The sequence below is a fragment of the Arachis stenosperma genome, chromosome 4 (assembly GCF_014773155.1).
Source record: "Arachis stenosperma cultivar V10309 chromosome 4, arast.V10309.gnm1.PFL2, whole genome shotgun sequence".
Classification (NCBI taxonomy): domain Eukaryota; kingdom Viridiplantae; phylum Streptophyta; class Magnoliopsida; order Fabales; family Fabaceae; genus Arachis; species Arachis stenosperma.
This window is the reverse complement of record NC_080380.1, coordinates 116370739-116394242: the sequence shown is the minus strand read 5'-3', so window position 1 is coordinate 116394242 and position 23504 is coordinate 116370739. Positions and strand designations below refer to the sequence as shown.

Here is a 23504-nt window from a genome sequence, read left to right as displayed (position 1 = left end):
AACGCTTTATTGGGAGTTGCACCTGTTGGCGTAGGAGACGGTTTTTTGGACGATGAAGAGGAGGATGACGTCGAGCCGGATATGATTGACGATGATAGCGCTGATGATATTGGAGCGACCGGGCCTGCATTGGAGGTAGGTGGTTCTAGCTTTGGCACACAGCAGTATCCACCACATTTTTCCTCGTTGGACTTGGACGCCATGAGACATGAGGGGGTTTTAGGGCATGCTGTTGGATTCGGAGCTAGAGAGGCGGAAGGGACTACTGGTCTGACAGAGTTCCAGGTTGGTCAGCAATTCCAGGATAAAGATGAGGCCCTTTTAAGTGTGAAGACTTACAGCATCCGGCGAGGGGTACAGTACAAGGTGGTGGAGTCCGATCACCGCCGGTATGTGGGCAAGTGTTCCGAGTTTGGGAATGGGTGCACATGGTTGATTCGACTGAGTCTCCGGAAGCGCAAGGGCATTTGGGAGGTCAAACGGTACAATGGACCTCACACTTGCCTGGCCACATCCATCTCGAGTGACCACAGGAGTTTGGATTATCATGTGATTTCGGCGTTCATTATGCCAATGGTTAGGGCCGATGCATCCGTGAGCATCAAGGTGCTCCTGAACGCCACGGCAGCGCACTTCGATTTTAGGCCGACTTACCGGAGGGTTTGGATGGCGAAGCAGAAATCTATTGCCATCATTTACGGTGACTGGGATGAGTCCTACAACGACCTGCCCAGGTGGGTGTTGGGTGTGCAACTGACGATGCCTGGTAGTGTTGTCGTCCTTAAGACGACCCCGGTTCGAGTTGGAGGACAAGTGGACGAGTCTCAAGCGTACTTTCACAGGCTTTTCTGGACTTTCCCGCCGTGCATCGAGGCATTCCGTCATTGCAAGCCGCTAGTGAGCATTGACGGCACACATCTGTATGGGAAGTATGGGGGGACGTTGCTCATCGCGATTGCACAGGACGGGAACTCGAACATTCTACCTGTCGCATTCGCACTAGTAGAGGGTGAGAATGCGGAATCCTGGACATTCTTTTTGTCGCACCTTCGACAGCACGTGACCCCGCAGCCCGGTCTGCTGGTTATATCGGACAGGCACAACGGCATCAAGGCTGCGCTTGAGGCCCCTGACGGCGGTTGGCTACCGCCATCTGCGTACCGTGCATTCTGCATACGACACGTAGCGGCTAATTTTGCCCTAACCTTCAAGGGCAAAGACGCTAGGAGGCTACTAGTGAACGCGGCATATGCGAAGACCGAGGTTGAATTTGATTACTGGTTTGATATCCTGCGATCTGAAGATCCGGCGATGTGTGAGTGGGCGAACCGGATTAATTACTCGTTGTGGACTCAGCATCGTGATGAGGGGCGGAGATTCGGTCACATGACGACGAACATCTCCGAGTGTGTGAACTCTATCCTGAAGGGGGTCAGAAATCTCCCTGTAGCATCCCTGGTGAAGGCAACATATTGTAGGCTTGCGGAACTGTTTGTTCGCAAGGGGAGAGAGGCTGAGGCCCAGATGGGAACAGGACAACAATTCAGTCAGCATTTGGTGAAGTGTATTGAGGCCAACATGAGGACGGCCAGGTGCTTCACGGTGACGCTGTATGACCGGGATAACTCCGAGTTCACTGTAGCAGAGACCACTCCGACTGGTTCTTTCTCCTTGGGTACTTACAGAGTATCGCTTGCCTCTCGGACATGTGACTGCGGGTACTTCCAGGCTCTTCATTTCCCGTGTCAGCACGCACTTGCATGCTGTGCATACTCACGGGTCACCTGGACCTCTTACGTTCACAGCGTCTATCAGATTAGCTCGGTGTTCAATGTGTATCGGATGGGATTCACACCTCCGATCCCGGAGGGCTTCTGGCCACCTTACGACGGGCCCACGGTGATTCCAGACCCTGACAAGAGGCGTGCCAGAGAGGGTCGTCCTAGATCCACTAGGATACGGACGAATATGGACGAGGCGGATCTGAATCGGCCAAAGAGGTGCGGCCTATGTCGCCAACCCGGACACACACGACGTAGTTGCCCACAGGTTGGAGGCTCGTCTCAGACAGGACACCATTAGTATGCATGTTGTTAGTGTTAGCATTATCTACATTAGTGCGCTTCTTGCTAGTCTTAGAGTTATTTAGATTATTTCCCATGTTGTTAGTGTCAGCATTATTTACATTAGAGCACATGACTTTTAGTTTGATTGTTGCGAGTAGTAATGAATATGGCTTCTTTAATTATGTATTTTTTTCTTTAAAGTTCAATCATGTATCATAGTGGTTTGTACTTTTTTTGTTATGTTATAGTCTGTTTACCTATGTTTTTTTTTATTTGTGTTCTGGGACATTCATTTTGTATGATCAATGAATCTTGAAATAGTTTAGTGTTTATTTTTTCTTATTAAATTGTGTCCGGGTTGGCGACATAGCCCGCATCTCTTTGGCCGATTCGGATCTGCCTCGTCCATAGATACACAGCTCAGTCAGTCTCACACTAATTCGAACCGGCCTGGTTCGAACTATGATTGGTGTAATTCGAACCAGCACGGTTCGAATTACATGGAAACCTTCTCTCTCTATAATTCGAACCACCATGGTTCGAATTACCTTCATTCTTAATTCGAACCAGGCTGGTTCGATTTATTACCAACAAAAACCCCTAATTCGAACTCACCTGGTTCGATTTACTAACAAATAGAGTTCGAACCAACCTGGTTCGAATTATATAAAAATACGATCTGGCTTATTGCTGAAACGATTTTTGCTTTGGCGTATTTACGTAATTTTTTGAGCCAGTTGGCTTATTATGGTTTTTTACCCAAATAATTATATCAGATTGCATATGTTCCTTTTATCAGTGAACTGTAAAAATCTCGTATAATCCAACTTTTAAAGTTTCAAGTTTTAATACCCTATTAAATTAAGTGATTCAAACGTTTAATATAACATAATTTTATAAGAAAAGGCAGAGGTTAAGAGTTAAGACAAAGACATTTAAAATGTATTTATTTAAAGACGTTTCATTTCGTTTATTGAATAATTATGTATTAGATTTTTGATATATAGTATAAATTAAAAATATTAATTTTATTAAAAAGTGTTGTTATATTTTTAAAATTATTACTTTGACTCTGATATCAATTTTTAAATTTATTTACTATTTAATTTTTTAATAATATTTTATTTAAAGATTGTTTTATCATTTTATTATTTTTTATAAATTTTATAATATTATCTTTTTTGCTTTTATTGTATTATTATTTTAATACTTTTTCTCATTTTATAAATTTTTTAATAATTTTTTAGAAGTTAAATTTTTATTTATAATTTTTATAAATTTTTTAATAAATTTTTGTCTGATTTTTAAAGATTTATATTTTAATCTATCAATTGTTATTGCTAATTATTTTATTTTTAGTCTAACAATTCTCATTTCATTTTTGAATTCCTTGAATAAAGCTTATTGTAAAATTGAGATTTTTTTAAAAAAATAATTTTGTATTATTTTAAAAATTTGTTATCGTTAGAATAATTAATTTTTAGTTTATTAGTTTAAATAATGTAATTATTTTTTCTTAGATCTTTTAATTTACTTATTGATTCAATTTTATTCATGGTTCATTTACGCTTTTATTATTAGCCCACGCTTTTAGAACATGTTTTTTAATTATGGCCAAATCAACAAGACAACAACTTTTTAAAAAATATTTTTGTCATTTTTATAATTTTATATGAGTGATGGCCATAAAAAATTATATATAGTAAAAAAAACTAAAGAGGTTACTATTTATATCATGGCCAAAATAATATCATAATCTAAAATTGTTCATTCAATCTCTTCAAAATTAAGAAGACCTAGCCATGCGAATTCTGGTAGAAGTATAGATCTACCCAATTTATTTAGGTCACGGGGCTCTATGATCCGGACTAATTTGATTTGTATGACAAGTAAGATCTTATGGAGGCTGTTACAACATGAAATAACTTTTCAACAGGATGGAGTTAAAATTTTTTTTGGAAGGAACTAATATAAAAAATATAAATTAAAAAAAAAGAAAAATTAAAAATTAAAATGGGGCTAAACTAAAAAATTAAAAATTTATACATACAACTTATTAATTTGGGGATCATTGCCCTCCTTCTTTATAACGTGACTCCGCTACTGTTTTCTAAAGATTGGGACAAAAACTACTACACTATTGTAAGTAGAGCACAAAAGTAATATCTAAGTCATCACCTCTTTTTATAAATATTTCATCAAACATACATAAAAGACATGGGACAAATACATTTTTTTCGTAAACAAGTCGAACTATTCATCTAAAAAAATTTGGACTTCACCTCTAGGCTTATATCACACTAGTTTTAGATATTATCTTGAAATAAATAACCATAAGTAAAATTTTATTTTTCTATTTTATTTAAAAATAATAATATTAATAGTTTAAAATAATATTCATTATTTAAATATAAACATTTTTAATAAGATAGAAACATTTAGTAAGATTCGAAATTTTTTATATAAAATTGTTTAATAGTAGTAAAAAACAGATTTTTCTTTATTTTCAAAAAATTCTAAGAATAGATTTGGAAATGGATTGATTATAAATATTAATGATAAACATTCATGTCTATACTTAATTGTGAAAAAAAAAATTGCAAAAGTAAAATTATTTTCTTATACTTGTTTTCCGAAATACAAACAAATAACTAAAGAAATAAAATAAATACTTATTTTTTTTTATAAAAAAAATACTTTTATCCCCCCAAAAAAACCTAAAACAAAACAAAAGAAATTGATTGCAAATACATAAAAGGCAAACTCCTAAGATGGTGCTCAACACAACTACCCAACTCTCCTCTTACAATTCATTCCTTCATCATCATTATAAGCTCATATTCAATCAACTACAATAATGCACAACCATTGTACATTCTCTTTGATCGTACATAGCAAACCACACTCAAAGACACACACCAACACATACACACAACTTTTTATTTTCCTCCAAGGTGTCCACGATCGACAATAATGATTAGTTATAGAATGAAACTAACCTAACCGAATTACCACTACTTACGGTAGTTACGGGAAATAACCACTATATACTGCAATATGGTAGTTACGGGCTACATTCCATGACGATATGATGATGTCATCCCCTGAGTAAGGCGCGAGGTGAGGCCGCCGGACCTAATCTGTCGGTTTTTCTGTTATAATAGTCAAGGATTTGAAAAACTGCGCTGAGAAGAGTGTACACAGAAATCATTCCAATCAAGCAGCTATAACTCCGCAAAAAGAACCGATCAATTCGCCGAACAGCACCGGGAAGCCAAGAATGCCATAGAAGTATGGAGGACCGTTTGATGACGTGGCATTTTGTTCCTGAATACTTGTTCAAAATCCTAACCATTTGCCAGTAAGGAGAATCGTTGATTTTGACTCGGTCAACTCCAATTACGAGCGAACGGAAATATTCCAACAACTTTTTGTTCGTCATGTTCATGTGGTCCACTATGACTTTCCGGTCTTTTAAAAGCTGAATATCGCTTTCGCGGCAAATCAAGCCGTTGAAAAAGAACGCGGCCCATGTGCACCTGTGCTTGCAGCTGAAACCGGTATGGCCTTGCTCCCAAGCAATGAGATTCTGCCACGTCACTTCTGTTGAGTTTGTGATGTGAAGCTGCGGGATTTCCAGTGTTCCGTTGCCCTTGATGAATCTGATGTCGAAATCAAAGCCTCTTGTTGTTACCACTGGTTGACCCTGATTATCTGTGTTTTGTGCTTCTTTCTTTGTAACTGAGAGTCGTAAAATGAAAAAAGTAAATCAACCTCAGATGGTCAACTCTTATTACTACTACTAGCGTCTCAGTTGCCTTTTTTTTTTTTGGGTAATTGTCTCAGTTGTCTTTTGTTTGTTAGAAAACATTTTCAAAATTTACAAGTACTTAATTACATATTAATTTAAAACATATATGGAAATTTTTTTATATATAAAACTTTTTTTTGAAAATTCAAAAATATTGAGTTCTTTAAAATTTTATCAGAATACGAAGGCCAAATATGAAATCAGTCATCGTTTGGTCAAAATTTTATTTTTTAAAAATTAAAATCAGAAGTAATAAATTTTTTAATTTTTAAAATTAAAATCAGAAATAATTGGGTGAAAATTTTTTTATTATTTTATTCGTTTTTAAAGAATTAAAATCAGAGGTCATCAAGTAAGATTTCTATTTTTTTTAAAAAGATTAAATAAAAAATTGTTAGGTGTGATTTTGTACTGTACCATACATCTATAAAACAGCAAAATACACTATTTTCTAGTAAAATATCACATTTATTATCATAAAAAAATAATTTGTATATATGTATATACTTTAAAAATTTTATATTTTTATTTTAATGAATAAATTAAAATAAATCCAAACCTAATAACGAGAACTATAAAGAATTTATTTTTAAATAGTTAACATTAGTTATCTCTTTTATTTTGTTATAATTTTTTTTTTTAAATTTCGTTCTTTTAGGATTTAATATTAGAATTTAAAATTTAAAATTTGGAATATAAATTAAAAAAAAATATTAATTAAAAACATTAAGTTTCTAGTAACAAAAATACACTCACTTCTAGCTTTGATTGTAACCCCAGCAGCTTCAAGTATGCGAGCACATCGATTATGTTCTGCTCGGTATGTCTGAGATGTAGCATCATTATTTTTGCCATTTTCCATTGCATCAGAAACAAATTGGCTGTTGCTAATATCCATTGCATTAGAAACATATTGGTTTTGTCGAAACTCGCCTACATTCTGTGCAAACTCATCATCAACACTGGTGACCGCTTGACCGAAGATGGGAGCACAACAATTTGAACACTGAGTCCCTACTTCTCGGAAGTTTCGAACCACGTTAATAGGAATGCACATGTGTTGGCTTTCTTGACGCTGTTCTGTTATTAGTGCTCCCTCTTCACCGTCGTCGGAAATGTAGGCATTAACAAGTTCAAGAAAGTGTTGTGATGGAATGTCCGGGGTGAAGCACTTGAAGCTTGTTTCAGGAAAGTAGCCAAATAGATTAAGCGCAAGAGTTTCCACGGGGACAACCTACGTTGAAAAAATACAAATACAAATATTTAATATCATGCTAGCAAAATAAAAATTTAAAATTATTTTATTAATTAAACACTTATAATATTTTATATATAATATCTATAAGTACACACTTATTACATATAAAATTATCTAACTTTTCTAGTAATAATTAAGAGATATAAAATTAAAAAAATATAAAATAATATAATTTTAAATTACTTTAAGTTGATTTTTACTGTATCATAAGATTTTTAAAGAATATATATAATTCATTGGAATAGTAATTGAATTTATAAACTGTTTTTTAACTCTCTTGTTTTGATTTCTCATCCATGTTTTATTAATAATTTGGTAAAAAATTATATGTAATTATCTTTATGAATTTATTAGTTGAAAATTATTAGATAATTTAATATATTTAATTAAATTATTATTTAATAATTTTTAATTATTAATTTTATATAAAAATTATATGTGTTATCTAACAACAATTCATAAATTTGAGAGAATTATCATTTAACGTACCAATCTCTCCCACATAAAAAACCCACTATTAATAATCTCTAATAAAATCCTTAATTAAAATAATTTAGTTTAGTTAAAATATTTTTTTAGATAAAAAAATCAGCCAAATATATTAAATAAATAACTATATTATATGTGTACATCAAAATTAATTATTAAAATTAGTCATTAAGATAAATTACATGTTAAAATATAAATATATGTTAAAAATAAATTAAATCACACGTGTATTTATACATAAATACATTAGTGATTAATTTTTATGTACAAATAACATTTTTGTAAAATAAAATATCTTTATCTACTAACATAAGAAATCACAAATAACATAAATTTTAAGTAGTAATTTGATGCATTTGTGAGCAAAAATTAAATTATTAGAGCGATAAATAAAGGGACGATAATAATCACCTCATAAAAAATTTGGTCAGACAACTTGTGGAGAATGAAAAGCGGCATCTGGTTCTGCAACTTCAACAAATCAACTAACACCTCTTCTTTCTTTCCAACATCGCCTCCGGGGCCAGAAGGCTCCAATCGGCTCTTGAGCTTTTGATTCAACTCGTTGGAAGCACAAATGAGAAGCTCAAGCAGGAAACAAGCGTCGGACAACATGATATTAGCAAGGTCGTTCCATTCTAGCTTAAGATCATCCGCATAATTTGCCCGAACTTCTTTCTCCAATCCCATGACGACTCCCATGCATTCCTTCAGGTTTGTTTCGGGCCCCTTGGGTCCGCGATGAAGAAGAGATTGCATACACTGCCACTTGATCTTTTCCCATTGCACAAGGTTCGTTCTGGTTCCCTTGTATCGCGGCCCGATCGAGATGGCCTTCGGCATGTAAGCGTTCTTGTTCCCTTCCCGGAGCTGTGCCGGGATATTGGAGATGTTGAATGGCTCAGATTGTGAGCGGAAACGACCCAGTAATGATTTTGTTGTTTCTCTCCATTCATTCAACTTCGTGTCCGCGTTGTTTTCTATGGTATCATTTATTGAAGATTCTTTAGATGGAATCAACCTTGTGGTCTCGTCGCTTTCTATGGCATCAGTTGCAGATTCCTTCAATTGAATCAACTTGTTGGTGGTCTTACTCTTTATTTCATCAGTTGTGGATTCCTTCAGTGCAATCAACTTGGTGGTAGATTCCCTAACTGCAATCAACTTTGTGGCCTCACTTTCTATGGCATCGGTTGTAGAATCCTTCCATTCATTCAATTTATTGGCGGCCTCACTTTCTATGGCATGACTTGTAGATTCCTTTTGTGCAATCAACTTGCTGGCCTCATTGTCTATGGTAGGTCGATTATCATCATTTGTATCATCCATGGCACCTGCAGCAAACGGAGTCGTTAATTAATTAATTAATTCACTGATTGTCTTAAAACGTGCAGACTTTCTTTTGCATTATTTAAATAAACAAAATTGATTTTGATGGATGGTAAGGCAAAAACACAAAATTGGTTAAATTATTCGTTAGTCCTTTTAGTTTAACCAAATTGATAAATAAGTTTTTATAGTGTAAAATTTTCAATTGAATTTTTATATTATTTAATTTTTCTATAAAGTTTTATAAAAATGGTTGAATATAGTAGTTAGATTTTTGTATCTACATGTAAAATGTTTAAAGCATACATAAATTTTGAATTTAAATCGTGTAAGATTTTTTATACATTTATCTAACTATATACATACATATTTTATATCATTAGTACTTTAAAACAACAACAAATTATTTTATGAATTAATTAGTGAACTATTTTTATTTTTAGGTAACCTTTGAATTTGATAAAAACATGAATATACATAAAAAAGAATGAACACTAACAAAATATTAAAAATTAAATCCTTATAGGACAACTGAGGAAATTATGAAAAGGTTGAACACACACAGATGCATATTACTTGATGCATGGTTTTTGAATTAATTATTCTTTCAATATGCATGTATCATTATTGTAAAGATTGTTTCAACATGGTATATTTGGTACATACCTTGCTACTACTCTTTAGAAGAGGATTGCTATTGCTGAACAGTCAACACAAAAGTTGGAGATAGAAGGAAGAGAAGACAGAGAGAGTGTGAAAGGATCAATGAGAGTAGTTGCACATTCTTAAGTGATAATTTATCTCCTTTTAAAGAAGTATATGACCCTAGCTTTTAATAGAGCCTTCCGAGAACTATGGTTTATCGTCTTTGTTAATTATTTATTGAGGTCAATTATATATATTCTTAGTAATCCCCTATCCGGGTGTCACATGCTCATATATATTTTCTTCGTGGAAATTAGAATATATTTATTTAATTTAAAATTTTGTTATAATTAATTAGCTAAAACTTAAAACAGAACAGTACTCGATGTTTTTCAATTAATTATTAGGACTTAAAAAAAAATTAAAATGGTTTTTTCAGTCACGCAAAAATTGAATACCTATTTATGCTGGCATTTTGTGACCGCAATACAAAGACAGTAAATCTAAATGGAGGATATTTTTCTATAATAAAATAAAAAAATTATTTTTAAAAATAAATTAAATTAATATTATATTTTAAATGTTTTTTTTAGATTTTCATGAAGTTTATTCAATCTTTCGACAAACTTTATCAAATTTTTTTAAGTCCAATCCTTCGACCACCGGAAATTTCACTAAGTTCGAGAGGTTTAAACTAGAGGAGAACTTTCTTGTGTTACTTTCAATCTTTTTTATAATATTAATTTTTATTCTTTTATTTTATACCATAATTAAATTCATTATACTATAAAAACATTAATGACTACAATAAAATAATTATTTATTAAAACTTTTTATAGTACTCATTAATATTTTGTATTGTATTTGTTAATATTTTTATAGTATAACTGATATTTTTATTTTTTGTTTTAAATTTAATTAATATTAGTATATTAATACTTGTTAATATATTTATTGATTAAATATTTATATACGAATTTAATAATACACACGTTAATACACATATTGATACACTAGTATTAATTAAAATATTTGTTATATATACTATAAAAAGAAAAATGTTATACAATTTTTTTATGAACTAAGTTTAATTAAATTAAAAATAAAATTTGAATAAATGGGTGAGTAGGAACGATGAGAATGATTTTTATTAATGTTAGACTAATTTAATTAGACTTGATTGACAAAAAAAATATATACGTATAATATTATTCTTTAAAAAATATTTATTTTATTTTATTGTACTCATTACTATTTTTTATAATAAATTTTTACAAATTTAATAATAAATATACACGTCAGTTCATATTGGTACATTAATATTAATTAAATTTAAAATAATTAATATTCATTATACTATGAAAATATTAATGAGTACAACAAAAAGATATTAATAAATAAAATAGAAGAATAAGAATAAACATAATAAAAAGAAGGAAATAAAATGATGGTTGAGAGTGTGGTGCAATTAATTTTATAGTACATACTATATTGGTCAACATCACACAAAACAAAAATGAGAAAAAATTATTATATGTACTTTTGTTTACAAAAAAAATATTATCTTATTATTCATAGTGTGTATTTAATTATTTTTAGGTGGCTAAATGTGATGAAGTTTGTTGAGAGATTAGACAAATCTTAACATATTTGCAAAGTTTATTTACGGAATGGACAAACTTACAAAAATTCCAAAAAAAATAAATTCTGAACTATAATATAAATTTATTTTATTTTTTTTAATTTTTTTTATTTTATAATAAAAAATACCATCTGAATTGAGTGTGTGTAGAGATAATTCAATTATTATTAAGAGGTAATATTATTTTTTCTCGTATTAAGAACTTTTTTTAAGCTTGAATTGAAGTATAAGTTGTTGTATAATGTTTTTATTCTGTGTCATATTAAACTAAAATTCTTATTTTATTTAGATATAATAAAAATTAAATTTTATACTTTTAGTTATAGAAATTTTGATATTATGTCATAAAATTATTTATGAATATATAATAAAAAATATATATAAATTATAAAAATATATAAATTATTATATTTCTGTTCATACCTTGACTTAATAGTAAAGTCAAGCCTAAAATAAATAAGACTAACAAAAAAAGACCAAAAGACCTTTCTCCATCTACCTGATTTACTCAATCTGACCCGACTTGCATTCAGAATTCTAACTGCACCATTTAATTCGCCTATTAATTTAAATATGGGATTTCAACAACTCTTAAATAAAAAGAAAAATAACCACCCATCATTATAAGTGAATAATTTGCAGAAAGATAACAATGCTATATTTTTTACTATATAAATACTCTCTCAAACTCAAGTATTTATCGACCTTAATTCTTAAAATCTGTCTAAAACCCTTACTAACGTAAGTATCGGAGTCTCTTGCAGGTATCACCCTCCATCTTCACTCAAAGACCTTGGAAAGACGTTAGAATTCTCATAGAAGGAGTCTAGACTTCACGTTCGTGCCCAAATCCCACTAGTTTCAGGTAACCCCCGAACCATTAGTTCCATTGTCGGGGATCTAGAGTTCAACATTCAACCATGGCGGATGATCACCCAGAAGATGGACACATGGAATCCGATTCAAAACCTCAAAAGGAGGAACAACTTAACAACGATCGAGTAATTGTTATCCCTCTACACTTACAAAAAGGTGGGGGTACTAATGAAGAAGGTGACAGAAACGACCAGAAGGATGAAGAATAGGATCTGAAGTTCATAGACCTTAAGGGTCAAGAGATAGAGACACAACAAAATTAATGAGACTAGTCCCTGAAAATCAAGGTCAGCTAGAATAGCTCGAGATTGAGTTGGAGGGACAACATGAATCCAAGCGAGCCCTACAAAGAGAGGTATGTAACACTCTTAATACCAGAATGTCACGTTTCCAGTTACACCACTCTAATAGTAAGGATATTACAACAACCTTTACATATATCTATACATAGTAGGAGCCTTAAGCTGAATAACGCAGAGAGTTTTCTTTGAAAAATCGAAAATACTTTTTCTTTTTTTCTTTTACAAACATACATACATACAAATCATTCATAGCACTTCACATGTGCATATATAAATACAAAGATTCTTCATACAAGCAACTTGCAAATATTACATACATATATATCATTACAATCACGACTCATGTCCCTCTTTACAAGAAATATAATAATAGTAACGAGGGAAAATAATAACTAAGACATCTAAAACCAATACAACACAGCTAAAAATTTAGCAAAATCTTTATAGTTTTCTCATCCATTTTTTAAAAAAGATAGTGTTGTAGGGGGTAAGAACCTAACCACATGGTCTCACTAGAGAAGTTTTAAATTGTCATAAGAGGATATATAAAAAGAAAGTTATTTTTAACCACGGTGATCATCACTCGTCTTATGAAACTTTTCGAACATCAGCAATTAATTATCCAATATCCAAATTCATATTTCACTTATTAGAATTTCAAATCTCGATAATATCCCATAATATTTCACTACATAAACAATCTTACCAAACTTACCAATAATTCATCCAATCTCGACCTCCGGCCCAAAACATAATCTATCATGACCTCCAACCCAACACATAATCAATCAACACTCAAACCACTATAATTCGAACCAACAAGTCACAATCACATAGATAGTCAAACACTCACACATAGAAACAATTGTGACAAGTAGTATAATTAGCAGTTAATAGGATGTCAATTAGCAAACCAAGTAATTTCAAACAAATATAGTATGACGCATATCTATTCCTAAACAGGCCATGAGCTCACGTGTTAGTTGGTTGCCTGTACCCGAAAACATTTCTAAAATAGGCATTAAATATCGCCGTCTCTATCTCAAAAAATATTCCTTCCATGAGCGTTACCTATCGTCGTCCTCATGGGGAATCGTCCTTCTGTAACACCCTACCATTCATATTCTTATGCTTGAGTCATAAGTCAATGATAATAAGGTGGTGGTGGTAGATTTCAAATACCACAACTTACCAGTAAGTGTATCGGATCATACCACGTAATAACTCAGGTAAGTGAGTGTCGATCCCATGAGGATTAATGGATCAAGCAACAATAGTTGAGTGATTAGACTAGTCAAACAAGCTAAATTGAGTGTTTTGAGTTCCCATTATCATAAAGCAATAAATCAGAGAATTAAGAAAGCAAGTAATGAATGGTTGGTGAAAATAGTATGAAAAAACAATTAAGGCTTCGGAGATGTTCAGATTTCCGGATTAACAATTCTTATTAACTACCTTGATTGTACAAAGTTTCAATTCATAGCAACTTTAAGTGATTAGACTCCAATTCCTTAGTAATTTAATCCTCCTCTAACTCAATTAACCGCCAATTCCGTAGTCACTTAAATCTAATTAGAGAGTTGAAGTTCACATTCTAGTTTATAAGCCACACAAAACCCTAAAAATCCAAAGATAATATGATTATATGTCACATATCACATTAAATTTAGATAGTTAGAGAATAATGAGAATTCAGTTTCAAGCTCTTATTCAAATGAGATAACTTTTCCAAGATTCAACAAAAGTTCAATTTAGAAAAAAGTTATTTTCCAATACACTCTAATCTGTAGGATGAAGAACAAAACTGATTCTTGAATGTAAATCAATGCATTAATCAGAAGTAAAAAACAGTAATATTAATCCATCCAAATAAACAAAGCTCCTAACCTTAACAATGGAGGTTTAGATGCTCATGGTACTAAAAAATTCTAGGAGAGAAAAGTGTAAAAGTCTAAAAGTGCCAAAGAAGAGAGGAAGAAGAAGAAGAGCCAATATATATTCCCCTTTTATATCTAATCCTAATTAATATAAAATATAGTTTCTAAAACCTAAAAATATCTTTTCTTAATTCAAAACTAAATTAAAAATCAAATTAAATCCTAAAGATTTGGTGCAGATTTACGTGGAAGACCTTCTTTTTCAGCATACTGGTGCCAAATTTGAGTTGGGTAGCGTTTGGCGCCACATTCCTATGAAGCATGCATGCATTCCAAGGCTTTTGGCGCCAAGCGGCGGGATGTGGCATTTGGCGCCATTATGGCAGTGACAAAAGTAGAGTTTTTGTATCCTGGCGCCAAATGCCGATGAGGTGGCATTTGGCGCCACCTTGGTAGCCTGGAATTGACTCATTTTCTTCTTTCTGGACTCTACCAAATTTGCTCGAATGCTACTTGTAATAAGTCAAATTCCAAAACAACTCAAAGTAGCATTCATGGTGGCCTAAAATACCTGAATCTTGATTTAATTCAACAAATTCACATGCAAATTCACTAAGAAAAGATAAGAAAGATGCTCACACATCACAATACCAAACTTGAATTGTTGCTTGCTCTTAAGCAACTGAAAACAGTATGAACCTAAGATGTGAATTTACATGAGAGTTGAGTTTTTAATTAATCTCCTATCTATCTTCTAAGTGGGGTTAAACACACTGTGACCATGAACAATTTTGGCATATCTTCATCCTTTGAAGCTTAGGAATGTTAATGTCATTCAGAATTAGAATATTGATAGTATTATGAACCCTCTTGCTTTTTTCAACTTTGGATTAATCCTTGAACACATCATTTTTTTGTTATTTTTTTCTTTGGTACTTTGCACCTTGAGCCTAGCCATGACTCTAAATGTTTTGTCTCAAGTTTTGCTTGACATAGAAACGCCATAAGCACTAAACTGGAGAACACTTTGAGTTCGGATCTTTTCTATTGAACTTTTTTAGCCAGTAGTGCTCAAAGCCTTTGACATACTCTTTATTGCACTTGGCTTTGACTCTAAGTATTCTGTCTCAAAAATTCCTTGACACAGTCACACCGCAAGCATATAGCTAAGAAAATAACTCTTTTGAGCTTTTGATCATTCTTAACCTTCCTATCCATTAATGCTCATATCCTTGAGCCTTGCCTTTAATTTTCTTTTTCTTTTTCTTTTTGCCGTCTCTTTTGATTCAAGGATTAATTTCTTGTTTAATTTAGAGAATTCATAATATTTCTCTAAATTCCTGTTCCTCATTCATCAATATCCTTTGATCCAAATTTAAATATACACTGTTCTTATCATACAGTCAAAGTCATAGAAAAACACTATCACATCTAAGTAAATAAGACGACATTTAAATATAAACTCAATTTCTCATGCATTACACACTTCTTTTCTTTTTTTTTTTTATTCAAGCTCAGTGAGCGGTACATGAGATATCTTTTCAAATTAAAAACAATGGAATTAAACTAAAACACCTAAGAAATTGAAAATATCGAAGATCATGCAAAGGATAAAGACAAGCAATAGAAAATAGGAACATGGTGCGCAAAATTGAACTCGCACAACTTCACCGACAAGTGCACCGGGTCGTCCAAGTAATACCTCAGGTGAGTGGGGGTCAATCCCATGAGAATTGTTAGATTGAGCAAGCAATGGTTATCCTGCAGATCTTAGTCAGGCGAATAGAAAAATAGTGGTTGTTGTTGTAGGCACATAAAACAAAATAGTAAATAAAGTAGTAAAGAATTGATATAGAAACAGTAATGAGAACTCAGTTAGGGCTTTGGAGATGATTATTTATCTTTTCGAATTAATACTTCTTATTGACTACTTCAACAATGAATAATTCATTCTATGGCAAAGCTGCAAGTGACTAACTCCTGTCCTCTTAGCAAATTAATCTCCTCTAATCCACATCAAACGCCGTTGTCAGTGGTCATTCAATATGAACGAGGATGAAGCCACGTAATTCACTCTTCCTTGATCCTACTTAAAGTGCCACAGACAAGGTCAGATCTTTCGGATCAGAGAATGAAGCTCAGTATTCTAGCCTTAGCGCCACAGAAACCTCATCACCCATAACTAATGAGATTATATGTCACATATCCCAATTAGTCCAGATAAATTATTGGTTTAGGTGATGTATTCTCAAGCAATAGCTCAATACTATCCGGGTCAGGACTCGCAAGAACTCATGTAGAATAAGGGGTCATACTTTCCCACCCCAGATTCATTTAGATGAAGAAAGACAATACATCATAGAATGGAATTAAACTTATATTAAAATAGAAAAGTAATAATATTAATCACAGGACAAGCAGAGCTCCTAACCTTAACCTAGGAGGTTTAGTTGCTCATAATTTATAGAGAAAACAGAGAAGATCTGTTTAATTATGAAAATTCATACTTAATCCTAAGTTATCTCCTCTTTAAATAGTAAATACTAACCCTAAGAAATGTTAATTTTAAATTAAAAAGTACAAAGATAAGACTGCATAAGCTAAGGAGTGCTAAAATATACTTTGGACCCACTTTGGTCTCGTGCTTCGTCCAAGCCTGGCGTTCAACTTGGAGAATGGGCGTTGAACACCCATCAAGGGGGTGAAATGCACTGCTTCCTTGCTCCCTTGGTGGAATTGAATGCTAGCTTTGGGCGTTCAACACTGAGCTTGCTCCCTTGGTGGCGTTGAACGCCAGCTTTGGGCGTTCAACAGTAAGCTTGCTCCCTTTTGGGCGTTGAACTCTAGATGTGGACGTTCAACGCCAGTTTTGGGTAGTGATTTAGAAGAGAAGTAATATATTTCTGGAAAGCTCGGGAAGTTGGCTTTCCAACGCCGTTGAGACGCGTCAATTAGACCTCTGTAGCTCATGATATGCTTGTTGTAACACCCTACCATACAGAGTCTTATGCTTAAGTCATAATTCAGATATGACAAGGTATTATGAGCTCTAAAAATTAAAATTTAGTACATATAGTAATATAAATAATGATTATAACTAAGAGCCTTTGAAGAAAAAAGGGGTAAACAAAATCGTAACTCGAAAGTGCAACACTCCGATAAAAAACGTAACGAATAAAGGAATAAGCTAAAGCGAGATTATATATATACAAAGGAGTGCCAAAAACAGGAATATCAAAACTCAAAATCTGGTTGCGAAGATAACCGGTCCGAGCATAGCAATATATACATGTAAAAAAATAGGAACTTCAAAGGAAACCCCAAGGGACATAAATACAGAAAACCTATTCTCCAAAATCTCCTATAAGAGGAGTCATCACAGTTTGTATTATTTAGTGGAGATGAAAGTATCTAAACAAAACATGTAAACCAAGATAGAGTCTCGAGAACAAAGGATCTTCGCTAATCCAGAAGTCTCCAACATGCTTCAGTGAGAAGCTTCATGTCCTGCATTTGAAAACTACAAAATCCGCATGGGTGAGAACCAGAGGTTCTCAGTATAGTAATAGTGCCCACATATCTAACATGTAATGTCCTGGGAAAGCCAAAGGCAATCCTAGAACTTCCATCAGATAAATTCAAAGCTTATAAACAGACTAAATCATAAGTGGCAACTGACTAAAGATTCTTCAGTCTATCTATTACTTTCCTTTCCAAGTCCTTCAGACCTCCCAACTACCAGCAGGAGTATAATATGGCAAGCACAGTTATATCAAACAAGAGATATGCAAATAGGAATAGATAAGGCATTTAGACAATTAACAAGTAATATGCAGTCAAACAGGCAATCTCAAACAAATCACATAGTATGCATATGATGTATGCATGTTCTAATGGCTGATGATATCATCTGTCAGTTATATAGCCACCCCGACAAGTCCTGGTAGCTAACCATTGGACTGTCCCTTTGTCGTGCATCCCCAACTCGAGTTATCCTCGATCATAATCATAATCATAATCATAATCCATATCCAACACCCTCACTGGTATATATTCACGGGGGCGAGCTCATCCAGAACTTTCACAGTGTCCGGATACACTTACGACATAGGGTCAGCAGAGTATCAAGTCTCCACCTGGAGCACATGGTGGCTAGCCACCGCTTTCACCCAAGAAAACTCGTATCTCAGATAGTGGAAGTGCAACATTCACATTTTATTCAATAAGCATATATGCAATTATACTTAGCCATAATCAATAATGGTTCTGCCGTAACTCGGCAATAAACTCAGCCATCCTGCTCATGGTTCAATCCAAAACTAGCCAATTCATCAACAAATACAGCCCTTCGGCTCATGGCACATAAAGCACTTCCACCGCCATCCTTCGTATCTCATATAATCATCTTTGAACATCATTGATCACAACTTTTCCCTTGCTTCATTCACAAGTTACCACATCCCCTAGCTGCTTTCTCATTGCTAGGCATATCATAATGATTTAAGACATAAGGGGTGAGATCGGAGGCTTAGAAGTATGAAATTTAGCTTTTAAAACTCAAAAGTCAACTTTGGGGTGAAAACAGGGTCACACGTACGCGTCGTCCACGCGCACGCGTGAATGGCCAAAAACTTCATCGATGCGTATGCGTCGCCCACGCGCACACGTTGATGGAAAAACAGTCAAGTGACGTGTACGTGTCAGCCACGCGTACGCGTGGGTGTGTTTGTGCCTCACGCACAAAACTGGCACAGTTCTCGCACAAATCTCGGAAAAATAGCTGGGCATTTGGTGCAGCGCATCGACGCGCACGCGTGGATGGTGCGTTTTTGAAAAACGACGCGTACGCGTCATGCACACCTACGCGTGGGGGGGATTCAGCTAAAAATTTTTCCAAGTAAAAAGCTGCAGAATTCACAAATTAAACCCCTAATCTTCCAACAGACATAACTTCTTCATTTTAAATCATTTTTCACCTGTTCTTCGAATGGCATGAACATCCCGGATCCAATTTTATTTCTAAATAAGTTTGGCACAAAACGGGGATTTGGAACCCAAGTTATGCTCCGTCAAAGTATACCCAAAACCACATTTTCATACAAAACCACAAAGTGCCATTTTCAAAACAAACCAATTTCAACCCTTTTCAAAATCAACCAAAACATACCAATTTCACCCCTTTTTGAAATCAATCAAAATATACCAAAATCAACCTCAAGCTTCCTCAACTCATACATTAACATTTTCATTAAATTCACAACCACCATACCACCATTTTAACCCATCTCAATCAAATGGCTAGAACCCAAACACATTAACATGTCGTACATCATCCCTCATCCCAATTTCCAACAATACCATTTTCAAGCAACCATCATTATGCATAATCAATATCATACTCACTATCAACATGGTTTCACCCACAAATCCACCTCAATCATTCATCAAGCATATATCATAGCATGCATTTTTCTCACATGTCACACCATCAAGGCATCAATATTCATAATCACATATATGACCACATAATATATCTCAACCATTCAATAATATCAACAATTCAATGCCTATCTTGGGGCCTCTAGCCTAAATTTTCACACCACATTACATTTCAGATACAGGAAATTGAGGCCATACCTTAGCCGATTTCCCACGCTAAACCGGAGCACTTCCAAACTACTTTTTCACAAGCTCTCAAGGTCTCAACACCTTCAAAAACATATTTTTTCACACCAAAGTACTCTTCCAAACTTTTCAAAATCTCAATAAAGCTTCAATATTCACATACACACTACCTAAGTCACAATTATTATACCCAAACACAACATCTCAATACCCAAGCATCACAAAACAACAAATTACACTAGGGTTGAGAATCTTACCACACCCAAGATTTAAAGAGACAAGATTAATCTTTTCCTTCAAGAGAGTTGGGTCCTATAACATCAAAGAGCCCAAAATCTCAACACTTTCACCTATGGAATTCGAATTTTAGCAATGAAGAACTAAAATGATTTCGTGGCTTACCTTAAGAATAAAGTAGTGGGTTTTGTAGAGCTCTTCGCGATGAACGCGTGGCTGCAAACGGTGTGGCAATCGAAGCTCTTGATCAAAAGTTATGGTGGTTTGAAGATCAACCAAGGGTTAGAACTTGAGAGAGTGTTCTTTCCCCATTCCTACTCCATTTCAGCGTGAATTAGTGTGTTGTGAGGAGAGAGAGTACTGAAATGAGTGTATTAGGTTTAGTTAGGTTGGGCCAAGGGCCCAATATGAGTCCGGTTGGCCCGGTTTGGCCTATTCGATCCAATCTTGGTTCGATTTCTATAAAATTGGTATCGAAATTCTCGTCTCAATCTCCTCTATCATATTAATCCATTAAAATTACAATTTTGGCTTTCTAAAATAAATTTTAATTTATGTTTTAATTAACAATTAATTAATCGGGTTTTACACTCATTAGAATGCACGGATGTCAGGATTTAACTGCATCTGCTATCCTTTTGTCATCTCTGAAACAAGACCTTGCCAATTTCGATAATTTCACCTAAAATCCCTTAAAATCATAGAAAAAATACAAGAACTCAAAGTAGCATCCAAATATAAATTTTTTCACTAAAACATACTAAAATTTAATAAAATATAACAAAAAACACTAAGAAAATGCAATGAAAAAGTGTATAAGATATCCACTTATCAAAACATAATCATAATAATGGCGGAAGGAAAATAGAAACTGAAAAAGAAACTGAACCACCTCAGCCATCATGGTAGGTGTCTCTCTTCCTTGAAGTCTTAGTGCTCGTTGGTGCCATCGAATTGAAATAGAAAAATAAGCAGTGCAACAACACCAAACTTAAATTATTGCTCGTCCCTGAACAAAATAAAATAGAACAAGGAGGATGGGAAAAATGAGAAAGAGCAAATTGTTGGTGGATGGAAGAGGGTAAGTATAAAGGAAAAAAGAAATAAAGGGAGGAGAGAAAATCAAGGTCGATTTGAATGCAAAATTCCAATTTAATCACGAAAAAACTTTTTTTGCACACTTGGCGCTTTACGCCAATGATGCGGCATTTGGCGCCTAATGAGCGGATATTTTATATACTTTTTGGTATTATTTTCATATAGTTTTTGCTATGTTTTGTTTAAGTTTTATTATATTTTCATAGATTTTAGTGCAAAATTCATATTTTTGGATTCTACTTTAAGTTGTTGTGTTTTATGATGATTTCAGGTATTTTTTTTTTTTTGCTGAAATTGAGAGCTTTAGAAAAGTCTGATTCAGAGACAGAGAAATGACTGCAGATATTGTCGAATTCTGACCTCCATGCACTCTAAAGAGCATTTCTGGAGCTACAGAAGTGCAAATGGCATGCTCTCAACGACTATAGAAAGCTAACATCCAGGGCTTTCCAGAAATATATAATAGTCTATACTTTGCTCTGGAAATGAAGGCTCAAAACTGGCATTCAAAGCCCAAAAAGGAGCAGTTGGCGTCCAAAAGCAAAAAGGGAGTCCAAAGCTGGCGTCCAACTCCTCAGAGAGAGTACCAACTTGTGGCTTCACTCAAGCTTAGCCCAAACACTCACTAAGTGAGCCCGGAAAGTGGATTTTTGCACTACAAGACTAGTTTATCTTATTTCTGTAATCCTTAGTTATTAGATTAGTATATATAGGAGAAGATCACCCATGTTTAGGATCTTCTGCCTCATCTTCTTCCTCTCCCATTCGAACCTTTCATTACTTCTCTGTAAACTATGAGTCACTAACCTCCTAGGTTAAAGTTTGGAGCTCTGCTAATTCTTATGGATTAATAATATCACTACTCTATTTCAATCTATGCTTGATTCCATTCTAAGATGTATCTTTGTTTTTCATCCTAATGAATTGGGAGTGTAACTTGACCGTCATCCCTATTCTACATGAGTTCTTGCGAGTCCTTGACGGGATAGTACTGAACTATAAGCTTGATTATACATATTTTAGACGGCTAATCCACGACTTCATTGGGGACTTGGAGACATCAGTTCAGCTGAGATACATGGCGATTAGGGCCTTTGTGGTATAGGCTAGAATCAAGAAGCAGCGTTCTCTGATTCGGAAGATCCGACCTTATCTGTGGCATTTTGAGTAAGATCACCAAGGGAATGGACTGTAGGAGCTTCAACCCCGTTTAGATTGGATGACCACTGACCTGGCTTTTGATCTGAAGTAGAGGAGATTAATGACCACTAACCTGGCGTTAGTCACTTACAGCCTGCCATGGAATGAATAATCAGAAGTTGAAGTAGATGGTGAGAAAAGTTAATCCAGAAGGAAGAAGCATCTCCAAAGCCCCAACCGTTCTCATACCATTGATTTCACATCTATCTAGTAATGTTTTTATATATTTATTCTGTTTTATGCGTTTTTCACAACAACTATCATTTTTTCTAATCGCCTGACTAAGATCTACAAGGTAGCCACTACTTGCTCAAACCAATAATCTCCGTGGGATCGACCCTCACTCACCTGAGGTATTTCTTGGACGACCCGATGCACTTGTCGGTCTATCTATGCGAATATTGTGGAGCCAGTTTCACGCACTAGCCTCGACCCTCAAATTTTTATTTATTATTTTTTATTAGTGGCGCCAAACGCGAGGGTGGCCAAGTTTGGCGCCACCCTGGTAGAATGGAATTCCTCCAAATACTCAATTGGGGCGCCAAACTTCATATATCCATGTTTGGCGCCACTCTTCCTGGAACTAATTTCTCCAATTATGTGCATTTGGCGCCAAACTTGAGATGCTCAAGTTTGGCCCACTCTTCTAGTAGCCAATTTTTTTAGACACGCATATCTAGCACTAAACTTAGCTCTACCCTGGCAGAATGCACTCTCCTCCAGGGTGGCCTGAAATTCCTTCTGGTTGTACCTGTTCTTATTTTAACCACTCTGCATGACCAAAACACACACAAAAAGAAGTCAAACTATAAGAAATTAAAACAAACTAAACAAATTCAAAATAAATAGAAAATCTAAGGATACGTATGATTGGGTTTCCTCCCAACAAGCGCTTCTTTAACGCCACTAGCTTGACGGTTGACTGTTGTTAGGATGGAGGTTGATCATAATGCATCAACCCCTCACCTCTCACTGTGAATCGTTTCCCTGTATTCTCATGGATTAGTTCAATATGCTCAAGATAGAGGATTTTGTTTACCATATTAGGA

The 23504-nt window shown here is 34.2% G+C and overlaps 1 protein-coding gene across 1 annotated transcript; it reads right to left on the bottom strand.

Annotated features, from left to right (window-relative positions):
- Window positions 1-4803: 4803 nt before the first annotated feature.
- On the bottom strand, window positions 4804-9759 carry LOC130976406 (putative UPF0481 protein At3g02645). Its single transcript, XM_057901269.1, has 4 exons — window positions 9620-9759; window positions 8036-8958; window positions 6634-7111; window positions 4804-5807 (listed from the first exon to the last, which is right to left on the bottom strand). The coding sequence occupies exons 2-4, from the start codon at window positions 8951-8953 to the stop codon at window positions 5164-5166; spliced, it is 2040 nt and encodes a 679-aa protein (XP_057757252.1). The 5' UTR covers window positions 8954-8958; window positions 9620-9759; the 3' UTR covers window positions 4804-5163.
- Between the last annotated feature and the right edge of the window lie 13745 nt (window positions 9760-23504).